At 33.3% G+C, this 22880-nt stretch overlaps 1 protein-coding gene across 1 annotated transcript in view; it reads left to right on the top strand.

Annotated features, from left to right (window-relative positions):
* The window catches only part of LOC107451618 (uncharacterized), an 89467-nt gene that overhangs the window by 63005 nt on the left and 3582 nt on the right, over positions 1–22880 (top strand). The window contains exons 26-37 of the mRNA XM_087150044.1: positions 4681–4815; positions 5582–5666; positions 7565–7653; positions 10747–10809; positions 10900–10992; positions 13920–13979; positions 14736–14836; positions 16798–16861; positions 18873–19036; positions 20642–20720; positions 22569–22623; positions 22727–22803. Coding sequence (XP_087006170.1) covers positions 4681–4815; positions 5582–5666; positions 7565–7653; positions 10747–10809; positions 10900–10992; positions 13920–13979; positions 14736–14836; positions 16798–16861; positions 18873–19036; positions 20642–20720; positions 22569–22623; positions 22727–22803 — 1065 coding nt within the window. The remainder of the gene's footprint in view (positions 1–4680; positions 4816–5581; positions 5667–7564; positions 7654–10746; positions 10810–10899; positions 10993–13919; positions 13980–14735; positions 14837–16797; positions 16862–18872; positions 19037–20641; positions 20721–22568; positions 22624–22726; positions 22804–22880) is intronic.

Here is a 22880-nt window from a genome sequence, read left to right on the forward strand (position 1 = left end):
GATTTATTCAGCAGACTTTCCAAATTTTAATAATAAGAGAAACATCACCTCAGCCTTCCATGCGGATGATACTGCCCTTATGAGCAGATCCATAAATCCTAAGAAGTCAGTAACTAATCTTAGTAATATCATACCTCATATCGAAGACTGGTGCACAAAATGGAAGGTAGCCATCAACACTACCATATCTTCATTACTAATTATTAGAAAATCAAGTAAAAAGAAAATCGTTTATCCAAATATTACTCTATTCAATGATACAATACCACTAGTTCGAAAGGCCACTTACTTAGGCGTCGTCACCATTACTAGTACTTTAAACTGGAATTCCCATATTGATAATATTATTAAAAAAGCGCAAGGAGCCTATCGAGCTCTGTAGCCGATATTAAACTATAACTCAAAACTTGCACTCAAAACAAAACAAAAGCTATACCTCCAATGCATTCGACCGATCAACAGCTATGCGGCCCCTGCATGGAGCACAACCACTGCTACTCAAAAAATGAAACTAGAGAGTACTCAAAATACATTTCTTAGATACATCACTGGAGCCCCCAGATCCATGAGAATGAAAGATCTAAGAAAAGGTTTAAAAATCAACAAAATAGATGAACACATAGTTGAACTAAGTGCAAATTTCTTCAGAGATGCACTCTCCTGTGATACGTGCAACTACTTTAAAAACTTTGATTGTAAATTGTTGTAAATACTTGTATTTATTTTTGTGAATTTATTATCATGCATTTTTCCTATTTCTCTGAGGCTATATGGCTACTGTGCACCTGCGAAGCTCGGGGGTAATACATCGTGGGGAGGGGGGGGGGCAGTTAGCTACAAAAACCTCTTTTCTCTCTTAAGTTTTTTTGTATAATCTTGGTATCTATATTATATAAAACGCTAATACGTACGTATGTATGTATGTATCAATAAAACCGATGATATTTCTTTTCTCGCGCTGGCAACAGTTTTCATTTTTAATTGACTGGATTCGGCCTCGCAAGAGCACGTAGTGAGCAACCCGATAACAATAACCAGAGTGAGCATTATCAGGTTGTTCAATTCAGATTCATGCACTAAAAACATGACAATATTTAATTTAAACTCAATTAGGAATTAATTAATTAATTGAAGTGAGAATGCTTTAAAAGGCCGCTGTTGAATTGATATTTTTCTACTGGGAGCTACCTAAACGTCTAAAAAGCGTTTAAGTGTTTGTATTGAATGCGTTGAATTTTTTTATATTTCGCGTTTATTTATGCATTGAATTTTCACGCTTTAAAATGCAGAATATTAGTGAAGCAATATTTGATAATTTATTTTGCTAATATGTTTCTTATTTAGCTAATGTTTTGATTTTTTCACCATGTACAATCTAAATAGCTAATATACTTTTTTAAAAGCCAATAAGAACATTGGTAGAATTCTTCTACATAAGTACAATACTATGTCTTTGATGATAAAATACTATGTCTTTGATGATAATATATTATGTCTTTGTGCTAGAACATTGTGTTCATTGGCGAGCGAGCGCAGCGAGCCATGGTTCACGGTCTGAACCACATAGGATTGCGTAGCAATCCTCGGGGGTTGGCGAGCGCTAGCGAGCAGGGGGCGGAGCCTCCTAGTTTTATTTTAATTTTCTCTCAGTAAATGTTACTGAATCCCAACTTTCACCATTCAATTGTGCTTCGGCGATTTATCATACATTCCCACTCAGATGAATTAGTTAGAGCCCCTCGCAGGGCTGATACTAAGATAACTACCACATATGAGTATAAGTATGAGTATTGGCATTAGTCCCATGCATGATGCCACGCAGTTCGGAGTTCTCTGAGTTCGAAAAAAGTATAATTGTCGGGTACCAAAAAATGGCCGATCCTAAAGGGACATATCTAGCTGGCTGAATTATCCAAAATCGACAGGGGCTTATAAGATTAAGAAGAGTAAGGAGGGCGGTGAGTGTCGGAATGTGCCCCGAGTCGGAAGACCAACGAAACTGAGAGATTGAGTCCGACGGATGTTGTCCAGAGAAATTCGGCAGAACTGCACCCAGCCGATGGCCCACCTACTCCAGGAGTTTCAACAGGCATCCGGGAGTGTTGTTTCAATTAATACCATCCGTAAGGAAGCACATCTGCCTGGTTTTCATGGTCGTGCTGCTGCCCATAAATCTTTGATCGCAAAGTCCAACTGCACTGCTCGGTTAATGTGGGGCAAAGCACATCGAAATTGAACCATAGATCAGTGGAAAGCGGTTCTTTGGAGCGACGAATCAAGGTTCATCCTCGACCATTCGGATGGCAGGGTCTGGGTTTGGTGTATGCCTGGAGAATGTCTCCTGCCAGAATGCATTGTGCCAACAGTCAAGTCGGCGGAGGTGAAATTATGCTCTGGAGGTGTTTCTCCTACTATGGATTGGGATCCTTGGTCCCCATTCATGGTAAGCTCAACGCAGGTGCCTACTGCACTATTATGTATGACAATGTGCTTCCTACGTTGCAGCAGTTTTACGGAGTGGACCCCTGTTACTTCCAGGACGACAATGCCAGCTGTCATGTTACGAAGATCACCAAGGCTTGGTATGGTGCCAATGGGGTTAATCGAATGGACTGGTCTGCCCAGTGCCCAGACCTGAACCCTATCAAGAACCTCTGGGACGAGTGGGATCACCGAATTAAAGGGTGTACTACCCGTCCAAAATCGGTGAAAATCATGTCTTCTCCAAGCCGAGTGGAAGAAAATACCACTAGCCGTCACGCAAGGACTTGTGGATAGTATGCCCCTGAGGGTTCACGCAGTAATTGCCTCTCGTGGAGGCTCGAACAACTATTGATTATGAATAAAGTTTTTTTTCTTTTCAACCACACATGTCCAAATATTTATTGGTAGTTAGTATATATATATATATATATATATATATATATATATATATATATATATATATATATATATATATATATATATATATATATATACACTGGTTATCATAAATTAAGGAAAAATCACAAAAATAGCGATAACTCTTTCAAAAGTAAGCCAAACCGTGCAAAATTTGCATATGTTGTCCACTAAGAGTAGCTGAGTAAAATTGCAATATGCAAATTAGTGGCGCTGCACTCGGCTTACGTCATCTGCCTGGAGCATAAAAGTCCAAGTTTGAGAGAAAGCACACAAATTTTACTGTGATTGCGACATTGAAAATCTGAGATAGCCAATTCGTAATAATGACCTCTAGGCATCATTTGCCTGAAGAACTACGATGGAGAGCCATCGGGAGACTAGAGGCAGGGCAGAGTCAATCAGAAGTGGCCAGATGGCTAAATGTGAGTCCATCTGTGGTTCATAGACTTTGGAGGCAATTTCAAACCACAGATTCGGCATCTAGGAGGTTCAGTCAAGGACGGCCAACTGTTACGACCAGTGCCGATGACCGATATTTGACATTAAGTGCACGCAGGAATAGAACCGCTACTCCGACACATCTTAGATCCTCTCTTGCTGCAGCCACCGGAAGGTTGGTGTCAACGTCAACTGTGCGCAGAAGGCTCCACGAAGGTGGTCTGTATGCGAGACGACCAGCCATTTGCGTGCCGCTCACATCACGCCATAGGAGAGACCGTTTGCAGTGGGCCCGACAACATGTCCACTGGACGTCAGATCAATGGAGGCCTGTTCTCTTTACGGATGAGTCCAGGTTTAGTCTAGAAAGTGACAGTAGACGTTATTTGATATGGAGAGAACCTGGGACCCGTTATCATCCATCAAACATCCGTGAAAGAGATGCATACGGAAGAGGCAGTGTCTGTGTTTGGGGAGGCATATCCTTAGGAGGGCGCACATACCTCCATGTCTTTCCAAGGGGAACCGTGAATGCTCAGGTTTATCGAGACAACATCCTTGATGCTTATGTGCGCCCATATGCCGGGGCAATTGGTGATTGCTTCCTGTTACAGGACGATAATGCAAGACCACACAGAGCTCGCATTGTTGATGATTATCTTCAACAGGAAACAATTACTCGCATGGAGTGGCCAGCTCGATCCCCGGACTTGAATCCTATCGAGCACGTTTGGGATGCTCTAGGGAGGCGTGTATCTGCCATCAATCCGCCCCCTCAGACCCTTGCCACGCTTGCAACTGCTTTACAAGAGCAATGGCTCTCACTTCCTATTGAACTGATAGACCGCATAATTGAAAGCATCACACATCGCTGTTTGTGCTGTATTGCTTCTAGAGGCAATCATATTCCATATTAAAGGTACTTTTTCTATTGCAAACCGATACTTCCAATTTGTTTATTTTATACATGTGCTAATTTCTATACTACTATTAATGTCTGATAATTTCTTTTTATGTTGTTTAATACCTTACTATGTGTTGTATATTGTGGGTAAGTTTCATAAAATTCCATGTGTAATTTCTTGAGTTATCGCGATTTTTGTGAATTTTCCTTAATTTATGATAACCAGTGTATATATATATATATATATATATATATATATATATATATATATATATATATATAAAGATAGATAGATAGATATGCGTGTATTTCTTCGAATAAAGTGAATTTAAAAAATTTATAACTTTGATTAGCCTCATAAATTGTGAAACGTTTGTCTCCAATTCATAATTTTGCAAGATTAAAGCAACTAACAGTACCCTTTTTCTTTTCAGACTATGTTTCAAACTGGAAAAACTGTTAGAGATAGCTCCAAAACTATTTCCAAGTACAGCTTATCAGCTGAAAAGTATAATACTTCAAATGAAATCTTCGATGCTATATTATATGCCTGCACAGATCTTGCTCCGGTGAGACATATTTTACTTCTAATATTTGCTGATACCTTATCAGATCATATTGAAATTTGATGCTTTTATAAAAATATTTGGTCTACCAGAAAATTCTGTCTGCAAAAATACCCGCTACATTTACAATAATGCAAAAGGTTCTTTTATGAAGGAAAGCGAAAGAGTATTTACCCTTTAACTCGATTGTAATGTTCTAGCTTAAAGATACACAGTATATTATGCACCTTTAAGCGATTTCTTCAACAAAACAAAGTGTTAACACAAGCGCTTAATGTTTTATCATTTTTTTTTTGTAGAAACAGGATAATCCTGTCTATAACAATATATTTTTATACTGATAATGATAGGAATATATATATGCTAGGTCTACAGGAAAAATACACTTGTGGTGTAACAGTTAGGCTGTCTGCTTTTTTCCAGAGAGTTCTTGGGTTCAAATCCCAACTGGGACAATTAATTCTGTCCCTAATATTTTTAACCAGCAACCAAACAGATAGCTGGATGCAAAGTGAACGAGAAGACCTCGTGATGAAGAAGTTGATGACCCTTCGGTGTAGAAATATTAATCTCAGTTTTATATAGGTATAGGTTAAAAGGATGATAGACTCTATACACTGGTTGGGCTTTGTCCCATGATCTTTTTTTAGAGTTATTCGTTTTTCCTTGACTAACGAAGCTTAAAAACTTTTTTAAGATGTTTTGAACCTCTATATGCTGTACTATTTAATTGTGAGTATATATATATATTTTTTTTTAAATTTTGTAGGTAACTTTATGCCACACAATTAGTTCCCAGACTTCTTCATTATTAAATCTGATAGTTCTGATGATTCTTGGAGCAGGCCAAGGTGGTGAGTAAATGTTGCATTTATTTCATATATATTAAACTAAACTCGATTTAAGTTCTGTATTTATGCACATTCTCAGCAAGCAAGGCTTTTTTTTCAATAAAATGTACAGTTCAATAAAAGGCCGTGGTACCCCAGTGGTTAGAGAGTCTGACTCTGGTCAGGCGGACCCGGGATTCAATCATCGACTCCACTAAAACCCATGTAATACACGTGCTCGTAAAATCTGTGGAATCGAAAGTTCTGTAGTCGTTCACTGAGCAGTACCAAGGGCACAGGGATTTGCAGAACATTTCCTTTCCTTTCAGATCTACGTCAAAGTTTCCTCGCGAGTGGTGCTGCCATCTATCCGTCGGTTTCTGAGCTAAAACGTACTTTCATCCTTTGCGATGCTCTTTAGTCAAACGAAATGTGCACTTTTTTGACTGAATTTGTAAAAAAGACCAATGGCTGACCTGGCGAGCTTCGCTTGTCCCAGTGTCATTAAAAACGACAACATAAATGCGAAAGCTTGTCTCTCTCTGCTTGACTTTTATAAAAAATGTAAAATTTTATTCTGATTGAGAATAAGTTTGTAAATTTTTTTTTTACGCTTGGTAAATATCCATGGAAATGATATAGAGGTTAACTTTTTCTGTTCCGACGGGACTTAAATTCCAACTAATATTTTGTCCTTATAGTATTGAAATTGAACAAAATGGTCTCATCGGAACTTGCTTGTCCCTAGAATATGACTTTCCATTTATCATTGCTAGTTGACAGTGGACGATTATCTGAAGTTAAACATCACCTATGGGACTATTTAGTTGTTTACATTTCATTCGAAGACGATAGTTCATGATTCCTTAACTCTCAGCTGTCTATTTCGATCAATTTCGAAAGTCTTTCATATTTTTTATTGATTCATTAAAAATTTCAACTCGTTATGAAACAAAAATACTAAATGTTCAACTTTAAATATATTTTTACAACGTAGAGTAAGTCTAAATTTAAAAAGTTAATAAAAAAATTGGATAATAATTTTGAATATTAAAATAAAACTTTTATCAATGCATTAAATAGTTATAATTAAGTGGGACAAATCAATAAAAAGGCTCAGTTTCAGTAATTTTTTCAATAGTTTGAGAAATAAGGCTTTAAGTCCGTTTATATTATTGAGAAATATCATACCAAGTATTACTGAGGTCACGTTAGGAAAATAATAAAGATTCTATATTTAGAGGGGAATTGAATTATTATTTATTGCAGTTTACTAAAAAAAAATTTATAAACTGCCGTTGTTATCACTATGAAAATAATTTCTGAGACTACAAAAATTCCGTAGTTGTTAAAGGGTATGCTAATTTTCAATTTTTCTAAAAAAATTACTTTTGCAGTTACTTAAGTTGGAAAAATTAAAGTTTTCGAATATTCTTCTAGAAATTTCACTACCAACAGCTTCTTAGATTTCTATAGATGCTCTTCAGCTTATCTACCAAGGATGAAAATATTTGCTGCTGAAAGAAAGATTTGTTACATAAAAGCTAGCATAGAAATATTTCCACAGTTTTGTCCACCCCTTACATTTTGAGCAAATTAAAAGTAGTAGTAAAATTATTGTGTTATCAGTCTATTACAGGTAGAGTTAATGCATTGATAATTATATATCTTATGACTAAACATTTAGTGAAGGTATTCTTTTAGATTTGGTAGTTAATCAACTAAAAAAATTCCTATGATTCTTAAGCAAAAACATAACTATCATTTTTTATTTGATGGTTTCCTCTTAGTTAGAAAATTAATTATCTCGGAAGCCAATGGGCCAATTTTTGCTTTATCAATTTTCTTATCCTCTTCTTGAACTATATGTTCAAAATAATAAGATCACCATCTAGATAGTTACTAATAAAGAATACTTTCAGATGTTGGGGAAAGAGTTTACAATGATTTTGGAAAATTGTTAAAAACCGGGATTGATGTTGAAAGTGCTGATGTTCCTTCTGCTACACAGGTAAATATAATTGTGATATTCATTTATACAATATATACACCGAAGAGCCATTACATTATGACCACCCTCCATCTATAACAATGGGCTCGCCCACGTTTTCATGGTTTCTCGCCCAGGAACAATGTTTTCATGGGGCTCATTAGGACTCATAATCCTCATAGAACAATCCCTGACGTCTGTAAGCCTACTTGAACATAGTTGCAGACCAGGTTCGGTTCACCCGTTCATGGCAACAGTTTTTCCTACGAAGGATGGTGTTTACCAACAGAATAATGCACCATGTCAAAGGGGTCGAATCGTCGAGGAACATTCCAGTGACTTTCAAGTCATGTCTTGGCCCCCAAATTCACCTGAGCTTAATCCAATAGAACATTTGTGGTCCTACTTGGAAAACCAAATTCGTGCTGCCACGCTACCGCCTCGCAATGTGAGGGAATTGCAGGACCAGTTCGTGAGCGCTTGGTACCAGATACCTCAGACTACCTATCAGCACCTTGTGGAATCAATGCCACGGTGGGTGCTAGCAGTTTTGAGGGCTGAAGGTGGTCCTACATGTTATTAGCAGGGTGGTCATAATGTAAATATTCATACTCTGTCATTTATGCAATTATATTCATTTAAGTTTATTTCACTGTTAAATGAATGAAACAATTATCTCTAAATAATCAAAGACTAAATTTTGAAATCTTTTTTCCCTGACTATTTTCATATCGTTGTTTATTATAACTATGATTTTGAATCAATTTATTTGAATTTAAAAAGATATTGATTTAAAAAACAAACATACAATAAGAATGAAATACTGGATTACTAAATCTGTATCAGCAGGGAACAGAGACATCTAGAAAAATAGAAACAATTAATATTATTTTCCTCTCTATGTGTTAAATACAATCATTATTATTTATCGTTGTGTTGATTAGTAAAAGGGTTTAAGCTCTCTTTTTAATTTTTGGGGGTATTTAAGGCACAAAACAACTTTGTGTTTGTACCTTTTCTGCACAAATCAATTAACATGTTTAAAGTTAAACCCTTAAGCGATCCAGGTTACATTTCAGAGCGTTCAATAACTAGATCAAAAACAATTCAAGTGATCTGCATTTTTTCTTATTTTTTATTTATGTATTTTATTTATTTATTTATTTATTTATTTTGAGGATTCAGCGTTGTGCTTTACACTGAATATTTAGTAAAGGCTGAAAAAAATATTTTTCTTTTGATCGTGGAACGTAAAATTTGCTTGGACCAGAAAAATTTTATTTTATTTTATAATCGTCGTTAAACAGCCTACCCGATTTTGAGTTTACGACTTGTTCAATTTCATAGCCCTGTAGTTTTAAAGACGGAAGACAAGGGAATACCTTGATCCAGCATTTGGAAAAGATTGCCTTGGCGGAGGACTTTTCGATGGAACGAACCGTATTAGCGCTACATAGAGAAGAAAACCACGAATACCTTTCACGGTTAGTCTGGTGGCAAAGGGATATTTTACGTCAGCAGTGGGGCCGGTGAGAGCCGGTTGTAGACTTCGTATCTACCAGCCACCGCTCGGATTTAAACCTGGGTCACCTGATTGAAAGGAGAGCCCTCACTGTTCAGAGCAGAGAAATTCAATAATTATTTTTTAATTTTATTTAATATTTTTTCTTTTATTTTACTTGTGCATTTCTTTTAAAACTTTCTGTTTTATTATCGAAGCACTATTTTCGCAATTATTTACCCTTGTCCTTCAATCTTTTCGACATTTAGGCAAGATTTTGTTCAACGCGCTCTGTATATAACTGTACATAGTTTAGTAAATAATTTATTTTAATAAGTTTTGCTTATCTTATTTCATGCTTACTTTTATCCATGTTAAACAAAAACTGCATGCTTTGATGGCCTCTGAAATTGTATTTACCCGTCTTCTCTTAAGATTAATTTCTCGGATCAGTATTGATCAACAATTATTCAATAACTCAGCATATTTCAGCTAAGCATATTTAGTCAATAAGTATCTATAAATAAGTGAGAGCTGTGCAAGGCTGACCCTGAGTAATAATTACTTTAATTACTTTTTAGGTAAATGATAAATTTCCGAAAATGTATTTTACTTTTAAGTACTGGAATAGTTTAATTGTTTTGTTTCGATTAATAATTGGTACCTATGAAATATATTCATATCAATCATGTAGTCAAACTTACGTAAAAAGTCAATTTAATATTTTTAAAAAAATTGTGTCTTTTGGAATTGGAGGAATTTTTAAATGCTATTTTCACCTCATTTTTATGTATTATTTCCAAAATCTTAAAGCAAAGATGTGCCGTATGACATTTAATAATAATTGCTATTATATAGAGAGAAAAAATCTAATTAGAATTCAACAAAAATGTCCTAAAAAAAATATGACCAATTCTCAAAAAATTGTTGCTATCAATATGAACTTTTCTAATGAGTATAATGATTTAAGCCACTATTCAATATCATCATTTGAGTATCCTGCAGATAATTAATTGCATTGTACTTACAGAATTAAGAGGAAAAGTAACCTTCAAAATTTATAAAATAAAAACTTTAGAAAAATCTGAAAAAAATTAGTTTTTAGAATTATGAGTTTAAAAGTTTCACTCTTTATCACATGAACACTGATTCAAGTTTTGAAATATATAAAATCATAAGTAAATACATAACTATAGTACTATAAAATTTGTACTTATAGAAAAAAAAATAAAACACAAAATTTGTAGAATTCGCATTCATTTCTTAAAATATTTGCGCACCATGTAAACTGAAAATACTGATTTAAATAGAACATATTTTAAATGGTATAAAATTAGCACAAGGCAAGTTTGCATGCAATTTCAGAAACCAAAAAGTGAAGAAAAAAAATTGTAAGGTTTTCTTTTTTTCCCAAATTTTAACTGTTGTACTCAAACGGGAAAGGTATCGTTTTTTGGTGTCATTTTTTTCTACTTTTCAAAATTCCGTGTTATCCTTAATGTGACAACAACAAAAAATTAAATTACTATTCCCCCTACTTTATATATAGTTTTGTAGTATAGTTTTGCAAATGTGAAAAATAAAAACATTTTCATAAAATATCCCCTTTTCAGAGTATAGCATTTCATATCGGAAAAGAAATGAAACCAGAAGATTTCAAAAAGATGTCAGTTCAGGTAATGCTTTCGATTAAAACAATAAAACATTTGTTACTTGAAAAAATACTATATGTCTGAAGAAAAAAATGAAATTGTTTATCTATAAAGGAAGCTCTAAACTGGCTGCAAACATCTTCAACTGTGGCAGGAGAAAAGTTTAGACAGTTCATCGAGAAGCATGGACATAGGTGCTTACAAGAGGTATTTTTGACTCATTACGAATTAACTCATTTTTAAAAAAAAGAAAAAAAACTATTTTCGTTTTAAAACCTATTTTAGAAACCCTATTTTCGAATAGTCGATTAAAGGATCGACAATTTACTAACTGTATAACTTATTTTTATCTCCGAAAAATATTTTTAAATTAAAGGAAAATACATGCAGATTTTAAAACAGACAAAATGGATGCAAAAAACTCAATCCTTCAAGTTTCCGACATATTCACTTTTTAAATTGAAGTATTAATTAACTTTAATTAATTATGTAAATAAACTATAACTATAATAACCGGCAGTACGAAAAATCATACAGACTTAAATACAATTTACCGACTTAAACCTATCATCTGAATTGAATTTTATAAAATGAGAAAAGTACTTAAAATTATTTAGACCTCATTTTACAAAAAAATTTCTTTTTGATTAAAAGTGGTAAAAAATTGTACTCTTGGCTAGTTTTACCTTGGTTTAATCTATTGCCTGTTACTGGCGTAATATTACGTTCCGTTCTAGTCCTACCATTTCCACTTCTTTTTGTTTCATCCTTTTATTCCCTACGTCATTCCTGCATGTTAACAAAGAGAGAGAAAATAGATAGTATTAAAACAAGTGAGGGGTTATCAAAATTATTTATTGATGATTTTGAAAACCATTATGATTAAATAGTTTATTTAAATATATAAGATTTCTGACACAGTCTTTAAAAACTTAAAAAGTAATTATAACATTAAACAAAATCAAGATGTTTTCTAATAAATTTATATTCACCACAACACTTGGAGTTTCCAAATAAATTTATCTGATGACGAAAGTACGGGGTTTGAAATTTTAATTTCAAAGTGAAAAAAAAAAATTTGAAACTTCCTAATTACAATAGTGACACAGATTTTTAATTTTTTGAGGACAGCATAAACACTTTTACAATAAACTTTAAAAATATAAAGTTTTTGCAAAGTGAAAAAAAAAATAGTGCGTGGAGTCCCTCCGCGTGGAAGAAGTTAGACTTCGTAACCTGCGACGTTAATAGTAGAAGAATCAGTAGTCGTAGAAGGATCACTAGTTCTATTCAACGACTCTTTTTCCTGCTCCGCTCGCTTCCGTGCTCTGTAATAACGGTAATATTGGGCATTTTTCCCTCGTGGACCTCTTGAACCAGTGGAAGTGCTTGTGGTTGCCTCATCGTCTCGCCATGGAAAATGTATTTGTATTAATAATGTATGTGAATGCGTCATAATGTAATTTCAAAAGAGAAAACCTAACAATTGATATTCACAAGAGACGTACCTTGACATAACCTTAAATCCGTCGCATTGTCCGTGGGATTGTTTTCACTCATTTTTTACAATTGTTATCCACTAAATTTGAAAATAAAAAATACTATCCTATTAAATTATATGTGTATCAAATCAAACTAAAAAAATATTTATAGAAAAACAATACTTTTATTATTCGTTAAACGTTTAACGCAACCTTGTTGGAAGTCGCATAAGAAGTATAACTTCAATAATTCCTGCTTACAATTAAAGAAACATTTTGTGAGAAGTCAGTTTCAGTCAATAAGTTTACAAAATTCTCTACGACTCGTTTAAAATTTCAAAAAAAAAATGATAGCTAAATATTAGCACAAGTACTGAAAAATGTTCAAATTTAATTTTCCCTTGAGCAATACAGAAACATTTCGAATTGTAAATGTCGTTTGGTATAGATATGAATATATATATATATATATATATATATATATATATATATATATATATATATATATATATATATATATAGACTATTATATATATATAATAGTCTATATATATATATATAGACTATTTTGCTACCTTTTTTAAAAAATTTCTAGACCTTACCTTTAAAATCTTTTTACCTTAAAATCTTAAGCAAAACAGCACGAGAGATCAGAATGCAAAAATTGAAACATAGGAAGAGGCAATAACAAATCAACCATTACAGAGATCTTGAAGATTCTCCCTTGCCTGCCAGTATCTATCATATAAATGTCCAGACATATTAAGTCCTTTTTTAAGATAAGATGTGCTCATAAGACAATCTCTCCCTTCTAATACATAATAAGGGGACGGAAAGATGTTAAATCCAAATAAATGTCCTGCAAGGACATCATGTCCAGTTTCTTAAGCGAAACGCTGCAACAGCACGCCGTCTCGAAAATTTAAAAAAATATTTCCTATATCACTTATCCTTTATTTGACATGCTTGTCTAGGTCGAAATTTTAATGCATACGTTCTTTTATTACTAGTATTGTAGATGAATAAGGAATAGGATTACATGGAATCTGTAGCATTCTGGTTTCCTTTTTAGTCAAAAAAAAATTTAACATTTAATTTGAATAGATTCTTCGATGATCCAGGCCAATTGTAAAGCAATTGTTTTTTAATTAGGCTCTGCAAAATACTTTAGTTAGCTATATAAACCTTATTTCTATGCGAGTTCAGCAGGCCTCGGATAGATGTAAGCCTAAATCGCAAACGTTTGGATCGCTCTAAATCGGAGACATTGAGTCAGACAATAGTAGCAAAATTCTCGCACCAAGAAATCAGTTGTTGAGTATCCAATCAAATGGCCTCCACCTCTTCACCAAATGGTAGAGGGGCGAATAGAATGCGAACAAGTCAGAGAAAATTCCAGCTCCCACGTTTTCCTCTGACGAATGGCGGTATCCATCCATATAAATATGCAGCTATTCTGTTTAAGATATTTGGTGTGTATATAACGCCTAGAATTACAAAAAAGAAGTTTTTTTTTTTTTTTTTTTTTTTTTTGGACAATCGGAATTTTGCGTACCGCATAAAGTGCAAGATTTATTGCTATATTGTTCAAATGACCAAACAAATTTTTACCAAAATGTTTTCTTTCTTATATTTTGTAATACTTTATTATAGTTTGACCTGCATTCAGTTCGTTGGAGAGAAAATCCTGAAATACTAATAAAATTGTTACAGGTAAGAATTAAATTCAACTATACCTGCTTATTCACTGAAGTAACTTTTAATTGTCTTCTGACCTTGTCATTAATTCTTTAAGGCAATTTTTAATAATTTATTCTTATCGTGTTATAATGATGAGTTATTTCACAAAACAATAAATAAAGTAAAAATTAAATGTATCACTTACATCAAATTTGAAGAAACAGAAAAGGTAATTTAAAGTTTTCAATATTTTTTTTAAATTTTGGGCTTTTAAAATTTAAAATGACTTTTAATATTTTTACTTCAAAAGCTTTTTCTTTAAATAGGTATGGTGTTTCTTGTGGAAGTGTGAATGTATAAATTTTGATACCATATTTTATATGAAAATAAATCTTGAGAAAATTCGAAAAATTATTAAAAATGGCTGTTCAATCATTAAATAAAAGAGGCTCTACCCTTATCGTCTTCCTACTACTACTCCCTACTTAGCAGAGAAGTGGGGACACAATATTCACTCCTATGAAATTTAAAAATGAGTGATGAATTTTCGAATTTTTAAAAGTTCTTGGTTAGGATTATATTATTAAATTGCATAAAAACTGTAGCATGTAGTAGTAAACCGATTGCAGATTTGAAATCGATGATGTCAAAATATTCGAGATTTGATCAAAAATATCTTGCAACAGAAAGAAAATAAATTGTTCCCCTGTGCAATCCAATACTATTTAACACAGCGGTCCCTTGATGTAAAGCCCTTACTTATCTGTTTCTCTTTTTCTACTCCAATAGAGCCTTGTCGGTAATGTATCGAATGTTACTACTGAAAACAATTCTGATAATGTGGATGATTTGCTCTCAGGACTATCTGTGCAATTAGGAACCTTTGCAAAGTATGTTATCTGTTCTAATTATTTCTCATTGATGCAATTTCTCATCAATGTAAACATTTTAGTATATTTATTAATGTATAGTATGTTTTATTACTTCATTGCTAGACTTATACGGATTCGTGGCTCTTAATTTTCGAAATCATCATGTGACCTAGAACTACTTATTAGATAATATATTTCATGAGGCAAGGATCGGGACAAAGTAGTTTCGTATAAAAATAGTTTTGCACATAACTGATCTTCACTCGTGTTACGTTGATAGGGAAACCACGAAAAGTTATCGAAGTTCGCTCAATTAAAATTAGAACTCTAGTTCATAAGATCCGTCAGCAAATGTGGATACTTTGTATCAATAATATGAGAGAACTATTCGGAACTTTATACAAATCAACCAGGTACTCCTTTATTTTAAAACTTTTTTTTCAATCACCATCGATAAAAAAAATCTTATTAAAGTTAAGCTCTGTGTGCTTGAAATATTGAATCCAACTCAAAACAACGGAGAAAACTTTAGTTTGTACACATCTACGCTAAAAATGGAGTAATCATGTCTAGGCTTTTGCTTTAAAATTAGAAATTTTAATAAGCACAGTTCGGATTTTTGCTCAAAGATTTAAATATTCTTACAGCAGTCTGACATTTATTTACAATAATAAAGTAAAATTTTTCATTTTAATAGTTCTACAACCTTTTAAGTTTTTCCTGCTGTATATGAACCCTGGGATCAAGAAGTGATATCAAGACTGAGAATTTTTAAAAAAATATTCCCACTTCTGTATTAAAAGAAGTAAAATTTCCGTGTTTATAACTACTTACTTTATAACCGTCATTGAAGAGCAGACCCAATTTTAAGCTTTCTACTACCTATGCTCAACTCCGTAGTCTTGTAGTTTCGAATTCAATCTCCCATGGTTAGTCTGATGGCAAGGGGGCTTAACCCAATGATCCGTCTACTACTGAGAATATTTTACGGCAGCACTATGGTCGGTGCAAGCGGGGTTCGGTATTCGTATCAACCAGCTATCACTGAGATACGAACCCGGGTCCCCTCATTGGGATCCGAACCCTCTATCCCCTGAGCTACAACATCTCTATGACTACTTACGAATATTAACAGTTAAAATATCGATATTTATTTGTAAAAGTTCACAATATAGATGAAAAAAGAAATGATGATCAAAACTAATCTCCAGTGTCCGCTATAGACTTTATCGTGACTTTTCAAGACAACAGCATCAGAGCAAAACTAGTTTTGAAACAAATTTGATATACTGTAAATGCCATATTTGCTTATAAACTTAACACACCATTATTTTTTATTTCAATTTGCTCGTTAGTTATTGTAATTTTAAGAGCTTTTTTGCTGATTTTTTTCTCACTTTCATTCCTGCTTTACGTCATATTTTGTTTTGCTGCTCAAAATCTATAATACTTAAAAACTTACGAAATTACGAATGTGGGCAAAAAATGTACAAGCAGCTCGATGAATTAAAAAAGATACGATTATTAGTTCGAGAATTATTAACTGTTAAAGTTATAGTAAAAAAAAAACATGTCGATTGATCTACAGTCCGCTGAAATGTAAATTTGCCGTGCTTAGAGGACCATTTTGAATTATAACTTTAAGAAGAGTTTTTTTTTCTTCGAAATTTCAGTTAATGCAATTTTAAGTGCTTTTTTCCAATTTTTTTCCTGCTTAACGACGTATTTTCTTTTAATGTTTTAATCTATAAGTCGCTGAAAGTTTCATAAGGCAATGTTCTATTGAGCGGTATAGAAAAGGCAACTACCTATCTGTTACATAAATAAAAGAATTTTCAAAATTCAGAAATAATTTCTTCCGATATTATATTCTCAAGTTATAAAACTCCAATAAAAAAAACTACTCAAGAATTATTAAAATTGCTTTATTTGCTTTTCTAGAGAATCCCAAAATGATATTTTTAATTTTATTTTCATAGATTCTTTTTAAAATGGATTCTGCCTTTTACAAGAAGAGGTGTCCAATATCGAGAAACATCAAAAGTAAGATATTTCCTGGCTATCAGGCAACCAAATTGATTTTGATATTTTTAATCCCACTTTTCCCACTAGTGATTCAAAAGATTTTCTGACAGCCTTCATTTGAATGTTCATTTCCTCCCACTAACAAGTTTCAAGCGGACCTTGAAAATTTTCAAAAAAAATTTATAAAACTAAATCAAACACAGGTACTATAATGACAATGTAATCACCATTATGCAAAGAAACTATATCTGTACAAAGATTCTCGCCAGCCGAATCACTAAATATAAGTGGTTACTTAAAAAAAAATACATTCCTAGTAATTTACTGGCACTTTTAAAAATTTTAAAGGTCTTTTGTTACTTTGTCCAATGCGCGTACTTTTCAGCCTTCATACTGAAAAATACGCACATACCTTAAAGAGAAACCTTTAAGTAATTCTATTAAGGGCAGTATATGGTAATATAATTAAGAGAAAAGTGTAACATTAAGGGAAAGTATAATATTAAGGGATAAGTATAATATAGTAAGGGATAATATTAAAGGAAAAGTAATAATGTAAGGGCAGTACAGAATTTATATTAAGGGACTATATAATCGTATTGTCGAACAATTAACGATAATTCTAATAGCCAGGCAAGTGTTTGGGAAAGTCCATTAACTTTTAATTAGAATTTGTGTAAAGAATTAAACAAATAATCACAAATATTGCAGAAAAATGAATGAATAAGGAAAATAATAGTAAAAAAATACTAGTCTTAATTATTAGTTTATCTTTATTTTGAAAGATTGGTTAAGAAAGATTGGAAAGATTAAATTTTCCGAGTTGATAACTAAACATATTATATGCTGGTGCAATTAATACTTAATTGAAGCAACACTGTGAAATGCAGTTTGCACTATTCAAACCAAGTAAATTTTGAAGTTAAATATAGTTACGACTGTCTGTTAAATACGTAACCGCATAGGTGTCAACCCGAAAGTCCAAAGCTTCCCAAACTATTTGAAGTGGTAGCCAAATAACAGTTTAAGTTAAACTTAATTAGATGCGTGCGTGTGAATTCGAATCACCACATCATGTGTATAAATTAAACTCCATACATAAATGAATGCTAAATTATAGCAGGCATGTTTAAGCTTTGAAAAACTATAAAAATATTTCAGTCAGCTAAAGATTTTTCGAATTTCGTAGTCCAACAACAAGGGAAAAGGTTTATTGAAAGGAGCAAAAAGTAGCTATAGATTTAATAAGAGTAGGTTTGGATTAATTACCGAAAAATTCCATTTTTCAACTCTAGCCCCTTATCCACACTAGCCCTCCTCTCCCCTGTAGCTCTTAGCATTTTGATAATACTGAAAAAGAGCAAAAAGTAGCTTTGGATTAATAAGAGTAGGTTTGGATTAATTACCGAAAAATTCCGTTTATCAACTCTAGCCCGATATCCACACTAGCCCTCCTCTCCCCTGTAGCTCTTAGCATTTTGATAATACTGAAAAAGAGCAAAAAGTAGCTTTGGATTAATAAGAGTATGTTTGGATTAATTACCGAAAAATTCCGTTTATCAACTCTAGCCCGATATCCACACTAGCCCTCCTCTCCCCTGTAGCTCTTAGCATTTTGATAATACTGAAAAAGAGCAAAAAGTAGCTTTGGATTAATAAGTGTAGGTTTGGAGAATCACCAGTTAGAGAATTACCGAAAAATTCCGTTTATCAACTCTAGCCCGATATCCACACTAGCCCTCCTCTCCCCTGTAGCTCTTAGCATTTTGGTAATATTGAGAGTGATAAATTAAAATGTGTTCGCGTTATTAAATATGATGTTTTTTTTCTTTTTATTCCTTACTATTAAAGAGTTAGATGAATTGAGACATTTTGGGTTATTAATAAGGATGTTTTTCTTTTTATTCCTTGTTAGAAATGAATTAGATGAATCAAGAAAGTTAGGGTTATTAATAATGTTTTCTTTGTCCTTGTCATTAAAGGGCATTAAGACATTTAGTGTTATTGGCAACTATGTTTCTCTTTTCAGTCCTTGTTTATAAAAGGTTATGATGAGTGGCGTAAAGGCTGGAAAAGAATGGGCCAGTTAATGGTAGAAGAAGGAAGGATACCAGATGAAGATTTATTATTTTTCATGACAGTCGATGAAATTCAGCATCTCTTGAAGACAAGGTCACCAAACGTAATCGCCAGGTACTGCTTTTCATAAAGTTCTGCCAATATAATACTGGTGAAATAAAATATATATATATATAATTATGAAAAAAAATCTTCTTCTGCTTCCAAATCCCCAAAATTAACAGGACTAAACAATGTCCATGAGATGTATGACCCGGAGGAAGTCGGCCACCAAAAGTGGGTTTTCTAGAATGTCCTTCTTGTCCAGTCCAAGACAGTCCAGGATGTGTTGGGGAGAAGCCTGCATGTTGTGGCACCAGGGGCAGTTTGGGAAGATTTTAACACTACCCTCGAAAGAAAGAGACCGCTGGTAAGCCTGGTAAGCGCCATCTGATACTTGCGGTAGCACCGAATGTTGAGTGCACCTCCTGAACGGGTGCTCTGGTACCAGTGATGTTTGGGGGGTACGAGCCAGGAAATATTGTCTTCTTTTTTTCTTTTTCGATGCCAGTTCCATGAAGATGAGTGAATTTGGACTCATCAAGGTTTCTTCGGTCGCCTCCTTAGCCAGAGTATCGGCGATATCATTGCCCAGAACCCATGCTGGCAGAGGTCTGACTTATCTCCTTCGCCTGTTGACTTCAGCTGAGTGTAATGGAACGACCTTCTCTCCATGGGTGAGCCTTCCAGGAGTACAACTCCAGACGTACATAGCCCATTCCACTCAGTGTCACCCCCTCGCCACGATGAGGCCACCAACAGGACTTGAGGGGGATAAAAAACATAAATTAGTTTATTAGGGTAACATGCGGGGGCTGGACAGAAATATAGAAACGCTATTGTACTAAATCTATTTAGCTATCTTTCAGCAGCAAATATTTTGGACGATTTTTGCACGGCGAAATTTGAAAGATTATGATTGAAGTTTTTAGAAATAAGGCAATTTTTACTCATGCAAAATTATGAGCGACCTCAATAAGGATAAGAATTTAATAACCCCTTTCTAGTTTTGATATCAACAATTTTTTAAGCATTATTCGTTTCACTTTTAAATGGAGGTGGGTACCTGAACTAAACATAGTCTTCATGCTTTGTGAACGTAAAATTAAAAAAAAAAAACAATAAAAATATTAAAAAAATGCAACAGAAACTGACTTTGTTAGGGGGTACTAGCCACAGAAGTCAGAAAAATACGAAACCTTTTCTATTAAAAGAAAAGATTTCTCCATAGAAAAGGTTTTGTATTTTTATGACTTCCGAGACTGGTACCCCCTGAAGACGTCAGCTTCGGTTGCCATTATTATAATTTTTAAATATTTTTCATTATTTTTTTTTATTGATTTCAATTTTCTTGTGGAATTTCTGCTGAATTTGCTCAACTTTCCTTTGGAATTGTAGTTTTTAACTGTTTTTCTCATAATTTTTGATTTTTCTTTCTATCAGTGAAACGAAATTCATTTAGGATCATATCATTTTATTTAACGGACTGCACACCTGTACCAATATTGTATGCATCTTCTTGCGACCCTTGCTAAATTTCTTGCTTCATGCTGTTTTTCCATATGTGCTCTGTTTTTAATCGCTATTACTTTGAGATATTAAGCCATTCACAAAATATTTTAGAAGCACATTGCACCACTAAACTGACTTTTAAGTTTATATTTACTTTTGCCCTTTTAGAGCAAGTCAAAGGCGAAAGAGATTTGCAATAACGTCCGAATACCGATTTCCAGAAATAATGAAAGGCATTCCGAAACCAGTAAGTATGTTTAAATGTATTAATAAATCATCGTTATCTGAAAAAGATAAAAATACTGATGATAAAATAAATTAATTTCTAGTTTATTGATGGACCCTCAAAGATCTGGCAAAAATATTCTAGTGGCAGACTCATTAAATCAGTTTGAAGTCATCCTTATTTCGCAACTACTTCAATTTAGATATTGAGAGCCGCGATGACTCAGGTGATAGAGCGTTCGCCTTACAATGAGGTGAACCAGAGTTCGATTCCGGCGATTGCTGGTCGATACGAATTCCGCATCCGGCTTACACCGACCACAGTGCTGACGCGAAATATCCTCGGTGGTAGACGGATCATGGGTTGGATTCCTTTTTCCGTCAGGCTAACCGTGAGAGGTTCTCGTGGTCTTCCTCTCCACGTAAGGGCAAATGCGGGTTAGGTTAATCAAAAAGTTCTCCACGAAGGCAAATTTCTCCCAATACTTGATCCAGGAGTTCCCTTGTCTTCTGGATTGGGTTCAAAATTACAAGGTTACGGAGTTGAACATTAGTAGTCGTAAATGAAAAAATTGGGTCTGCTGTTCTACGACGTATAGAAAATAAAATTATAATTTAGATATTGAGTCCCCTTTGAAAAAATCTTGTCGATTTTCTATAGGTGGAGCTCCCAAAGAACAGCCAGAAATATTCAAGCGGTAGCAAAGTTTAAAATTTACAGTATAAACAGGAATGCCAACTACTGTGCTTTCCAGAAAACTTTTAATAAATTGGTAGCAAATTAAATAATAAAACTTGCAGAATAAGGATAATTACACGCCTACCTTATCAAAGAGTAACCATGGCACAGATGCAATAAAAGTGATGTGATACTTTTCATGTGATACTTTGAATTTTCGGTATGTAGTGGTCAAAAACTTATTTAAAAGGGAAAAATACTAAAGAGTAAATAACTTATACTTCTTTACCACTAGAAAATACTTTATTCACAGAACGGAGCTAGGTGTCATTACTGTCAAAATACATCACTCGAACTATCCTTAAAAATATTTTAAAAAATGGTAATATTTAAATAAAGAAGTTAAAAATTTACGTTTATTAGTTTATTCCAACTTGGATATTAACACGTTGATTGCCACACTAACTTTACATGGCTTGCCCGTGTACCTGAACGGTAAATAACTACAAACTAAATTTGCAAATATTAGACAGATTTTGCTAGTTTTTTTAAAAGGTTTAGCATGACATATCTGTAAGAGTGGTGAATTATATAAGCCTACGAATTATTTAGAAATAAGGTGGATAAAAATCTACTAAATTGAATTTATTAATCCAAGAATCACAATAAATAAACTACCACTTGAAAATATTTATTCGCTGTCCGGAGTGAGTAGGCATCTTTGTGTATATAAATAAAACTATTTTTGTGTGCTGTATATTGCATTAATTTCTTCAAATCATTTTAGTAACGATAATAATACAAAAAAATAAAAAATTTACTCGAATTATATGTTTCTAATAATCGTGGCTTCCACGGTCACCGGTGACCCCCGTGGCATTCAACGTGTTAAAAAAGTAAAAGCTGCAACTTCGTTACTAGACATGTTTATTTGGAAAAATTAAGCACAGTGGGGAGCACGAATTACTAAAAATACATTTTATTTTCTACATTTTACTACTACTTTTAAAAAAATTTTAAGTTCTCAGTGAAAAAAAAACGTGTGGTGAAAATTCTCAGAAACTGTTACGTTTTCAGTAACTTCTATTTTTTGATACAGAAAAGTTGAAAAAGCATTGTTTTATTCTCTTTTATAATATTGTATTTATTTCTTCATTATGTTTCTTACTTATGTTCCATTATGACATTCAGATGGAATACTCGACAGAAGATATTGTCATCAACGAGATTAACTTTTCTATGAAAGGTAATTATCATTTTATAATTTTAGTAATTATACAATTCAGTAGTTGTACAATAGGTTTAACTAAAATAACATAAAATAAACAGTTTTATTTTTCGCTATTTAGGAATACCTGTTAGTCAAGGCGTCGTAAAAGGTTTCGTTCGTAAAGCAATGACTTTGGATGAAGCAGCTCATATAAAAGTAATGGGTATAATCTTACAAAATTTATTCCATGCTTTAATATATTATGTCATTCTCTTTCCATACTCTAATATTTT

The sequence above is a fragment of the Parasteatoda tepidariorum genome, chromosome 8, assembly GCF_982258835.1.
Source record: "Parasteatoda tepidariorum strain Cologne lab strain chromosome 8, Ptep-v5.0, whole genome shotgun sequence".
NCBI lineage: Eukaryota > Metazoa > Arthropoda > Arachnida > Araneae > Theridiidae > Parasteatoda > Parasteatoda tepidariorum.